Consider the following 5,000-nt stretch of genomic DNA (forward strand, 5'->3'; position numbering starts at 1 on the left):
CGATTCATGATTTGAACCTTTATGAGTCAGTGAATCGATTCATGATTCGAACCGTTATGAGTCAGTGAATCGATTCATGATTTGAACCGTTATGAGTCAGTGAATCGATTCATGTTTCGAACCGTTATGAGTCAGTGAATCGATTCATGATTCGAACCGTTATGAGTCAGTGAATCGATTCATGATTCGAACCGTTATGACTCAGTGAATTGATTCATGATTCGAACCGTTATGAGTCAGTGAATCGATTCATGATTCGGATCGCGAGTCAAACTGCTGAAATCACGAGACTTTGGCAAATCATGAATCGATTCACTGACTCATCGCGGTTCAAATGTTCGATTTTGTTTTGTGAAATGTATTTTTTCCTTTTTTAATTTTTTTTTAGAAGATATAAAGGGTACTCACGGTTATGGATATAAATGTATCGGAGTAAAGAGTTCAATATTTGCCTCTCAGATGTTCTTGAGTAAAGTCATGAGTACGCCGCAAAAATGATACTCAAGTAAAGAACAGATCCCTCAAAATTGTACTGAAGTAAATGACCGTGTGTGACGCCACAGATACAGAGGAACACACACAACCTCCATCCATCCATCTTTCTCTCTCTCTCTCTCTCTCTCTCTCTCTCTCTCTCTCTCAGACGCAGGAAAGTCTCTTCCGGACGCTCTCGACTACTCCGTGTTTTGGCTGCAGACGGTCGCAGGAGAGGCTGATAGCCGGACCGGCATTCCTCCTCCACTCCTGTCTGTGGTCGTCAGCGACTTCCTGAGCGGTCCAGGTCAGTTTGTTTATTCATTTGCATGTGAACTCTTCAATTTCACGCTCCTATCTTTGTGGGCTCAGTTTGTGGACGGCCCCTTCCTGTCCCAGCATGACTGCGCTCCAGTGGACAAAGCGTCGCTCCATAAAGACATGGATGAGGAGTTTGGTGTGGAGGAACTGGACTGGCCTGCACAGAGTCCTGAGCTCAACCCGATAGAACAGCTTTGGGATGAATTAGAGCGGAGACTGAGAGCCAGGCCTTCTCGTCCAACATCAGTGCCTGACCTCACAAATGAGCTTCTAGAAGAATGGGCAAAAATCCCCATAAACACACTCCTAAACCTTGAGGAAAGCCTTCCCAGAAGAGCTGGAGCTGTTAGAGAGGGGGGGCCGACTCCAGATTAAACCCCACGGGTTAACAATGGGAAGCTCAGGTGTGTGTGTGTGTGTGTGTGTGTGTGTGTGTGTGTGTGTGTGTGTGCGTGCGTGCGTGCGTGCGTGCGTGCATGCGTGCGTGCGTGCGTGCGTGCGTGCGTGCGTGCGTGTGCGTGCGTGTTCTAGTCAGCAGCCATATAACCCTGTAGCCCAAGACTGGTTTCCCACTGAAGCTAAGAGTTAGTGAGGGGGGCGCTCATCCTGTGGTCTGTGTGTGTGTCCTGATGGGGACACTATACTGGCAAAGAGCACCGTCCTCCGGATGAGACGTTAAACTGAGGTCCTGACTCTCTGTGGTCGTTTAAAATCCCAGGATGTCCTTCGATAAAGAGTAGGGGTGTAACCCCGGCATCCTGGCCAAAATTAACCCATTGGCCCCTGTCCATCATGGCCTCCTAATAATCCCCCTCTCCTGATTGGCTTCATCACTCGGTCTCCTCTCCACCAATCAGCTGGTGTGTGGTGAGCGTTCTGGCCCAATATGGCTGCCGTCGCATCATCAGGTGGTGGCTGAGGAGATTCTCTCCTTCTATATGTAAAGCACTTTGAGTGCCTAGAAAAGCACTATATAAATGCAATTATTATTATTATTATTATTATTGACCCATACACACATCTCTCTGTCCCTCAGAGTTAAAGGTGGACATCAGTCGGCCGCTGAGGGTCAGTCCCACTCTGGCTAAAATTGAGCAGGCCAAAGTCTTCTGGAAGAAACTCTTTCCTGAGAGTGAGGGCGAATCACAGGCCTGGACACCGGCAGGCTCTGCCCACCCCTGCAGCGAAGCCCCGCCCACGGCCGACCGGTTGCTGCGCTCCCTGCAGACGCCCCTCCCCTTCCACAAGATGGCGCTGCGCTCGGTGCAGATGGTGCTCAGTGTGGAGATGGAGTCGCAGGCCAGCCTCACGCTGTCTGTGTCGGCCATGACAGGCACGCTGGTGCTGAAGAACGCCGCCAAACCTGCAGGTCAGTGTGTGTGTGTGTGTGTGTGTGTGTGTGTGTGTGTGTGTGTGTGTGTGTGATGGGTAGGTTTAGGGGCAGTGTAAGGGGATAGAAAATACAGTTTGTACAGTATAAAAACCATTACGCCTATGGAGAGTCCCCACATTTCCCAAAAACAAACCTGCACGTGTTTGTTTCTGTGTGTGTGTGTGTGTGTTTGTGTGTATGTGTGTGTGAGTGTGTGTGTGTGTGTGTGTGTGTGTGTGTGTGTGTGTGTGTTTGTGTGTATGTGTGTGTGAGTGTGTGTGTGTGTGTTTACTGCTGAGTGATTACTGTGCCTTTAATCCAGCCCTGTTACCCACAGTGCAATGCGGCAGATAATCAGAGCGTTTGGTTTAGTTACGCCGACCGGAAATCCCATTAATCTCTCTGAGCCTTTAACAGGGCTGAGCGCAGGAAGTGTGTGTGTGTGTGTGTGTGTGTGTGTGTGTGTCTGTGTGTGTCTGTGTCTGTGTCTGTGTGTGTGTGTGTCTGTGTGTGTGTGTGTCTGTGTGTGTGTGTGTGTGTGTGTGTGTGTGTGTGTGTGTGTGTGTGTGTGTCAGCACCTCCGTCCCGCAGGGCAGTGGATCAGCGCCACACACACTTCTGATGAAGGAGGATCTCCCATGATGTTCTCTGTCATCTTCTGCAGTCAAGCACTGCAGAAATTGCTTTCTTACTTCGTTTTACGGGACAAATATCTAAACGTTCCTAAATCATGATTAGAAAACGCTCAACAGTCAGAAAAATAAACTTCATTTAGAGGTAAAACATGATTATTGTTCTGACGGACTCATCTTTAACACTTTAAGTCATAGGGTCAGTAAAGATGAAACAGATGCAGAGATGATCTGAAAGCTGAATAATCATCATTGATGTATTAGAGCAACATTTGACAATCTGAGGGTGCAAAAGCATCTAAATATTGAGAAATTCACCCTTAAAGTTGTCTAAATTGCTAAGTAAGTCCTTAGCAGTGCATATTACTACTAATAATGCATTTATGATATATTTACGGCTGGACATTTCCTAAATATCTTCATGGAACATGATCTTAATATCCGGATGAGTATAAGAGAAATGGATTATTTTGACCCTTATAATGTGTTGGCTATCGCCACAGATATGCCACAAGAGCTCTTACTTTACACATTTCTTATTACAATTCATTTTTGTCTTTGAAGAACCATAAGATATATTAGTAAATATTAATTTTTATAATGAACACTCACTAGTTCACGCTCTAAAATATTTAATGAAGTAGAAATATTTCTGACCCAGTAAATCAGGAACGACTGCAGAAGTCAATGAAGGAATTATCGGTTATTTCCCTGCGTGTGTGTGTGTGTGTGTGTGTGTGTGTGTGTGTGTGTGTGTGTGTGTGTGTGTGTTCTCTCTCTGAGCGCAGCCGCCCATCTGCTCAACAGATGCCTTCATAGAGTTTCTCCAGATAAAGTGATTGTTGAGAATTTTAATTAAAACCTCAACAATTTGCACTTGTTTACTGGATTGGACATAGCTTGCGCATGAGGCATGAGTCCGGCCGCGAGCCAGAGCCGGAGTTTGATGTTCTTTATTAAACACAGTCGGAGCGGAGTTTGGCCAAACACTGGTAAACAGCAGACGAGGATACGAGTGTGGAAATAACAGAGCTGGGAGTCGTGTGTGTGTGTGTGTGTGTGTGTGTGTGTGTGTGTGTGTGTGTGTGTGTGTGTGTGTGTGTGTGTGTGTGATGGGTAGGTTTAGGGGCAGTGTAAGGGGATGGTAAATATGGTTTGTACAGTATAAAAACCATTACGCCTCTGGAATGACCCCACATTTCACAAAAACAAACGTGTGTGTGGTGTGTGTGCTCTCTCTCCAGACGGGTTTCAGGAGGTGTGTGTGTCAGCTCAGTGTGAGGACGTGTTGCTGCGGACCGGTCTGAAGGACAGGAGCTCTGTGTTTGTGGGTCCGGTTTCCTGCAGTGTGAATCTGGAAGCTCATTGGTGCAGACACAGCGGAAGCTCCGCCCCCGACTCACCTGGACCCCCCAGAGTGTTGATTGACATGAAGGCAGGACTCCTGCAGGTAACATGACTGATGATGTCACTGGTGTCCCTAAACTCTGAACACGCAGAAACCCCCGAATGTTCCTGTTCAGGGTTAGTCAGAGAACATCTGAGTCAGAGATTCCTGCTGATTCAGGCCAAACACACACACACACACACACGCGCACTCATACACACACGCTAACACACACTCTGATACACACACATTCACACACACACACACACACACACACACACACTAACTAGCTGGAGGCATTGCACTTGTATTGTTTTTATTCACCAATCAGGCATAACATTATGACTCCCAATATTTACTTGATCTGACCCGTCTCTGATAGACTCCTCTAGACCCCTGAAGGTGTGCTGTGCACCGAGATGTTAGCAGCAGATCCTTTAAGTCCTGTAAATGCGGACTTGTTTGTTCAGCTCATCCCACAGATGCTCGATTGGATTGAGATCTGGGGAATCTGGAGGCCGAGTCGACGCCTCAAACTGGTTGTTGTGCTCCTCAAACCATTCCTGAAGCGTTTGTGCTTTGTGTCAGGAGCATTATCCTGCTGGAAGAGCCACAGCCACCAGAATACCGTTTCCATCAAAGGCTGAACATGGTCTCAGCAATGCTTAGGTAGGTGGAGCGTGTCAAAGTAACATCCACATGGATGGAGGACCCAAGGTTTCCCAGCAGAACATTGGCCAAAGCATCACACTGCCTCCGCCGGCTCGCCTTCTTCCCATAGTGCATCCTGGGGCCATGTGTTCCCCAGGTAAGC

The 5,000-nt window shown here is 47.4% G+C and overlaps 1 protein-coding gene across 1 annotated transcript in view; it reads left to right on the top strand.

The window, feature by feature from the left end:
• LOC137083485 (intermembrane lipid transfer protein VPS13B) overlaps positions 1 to 5,000 on the top strand; it is a 183,556-nt gene that overhangs the window by 117,923 nt on the left and 60,633 nt on the right. The window contains exons 32-34 of the mRNA XM_067449435.1: positions 644 to 781; positions 1,832 to 2,164; positions 4,044 to 4,249. Of these exons, the coding sequence (XP_067305536.1) occupies positions 644 to 781; positions 1,832 to 2,164; positions 4,044 to 4,249 (677 nt within the window). The remainder of the gene's footprint in view (positions 1 to 643; positions 782 to 1,831; positions 2,165 to 4,043; positions 4,250 to 5,000) is intronic.

Source organism: Pseudorasbora parva, chromosome 7 (assembly GCF_024679245.1).
Source record: "Pseudorasbora parva isolate DD20220531a chromosome 7, ASM2467924v1, whole genome shotgun sequence".
NCBI lineage: Eukaryota > Metazoa > Chordata > Actinopteri > Cypriniformes > Gobionidae > Pseudorasbora > Pseudorasbora parva.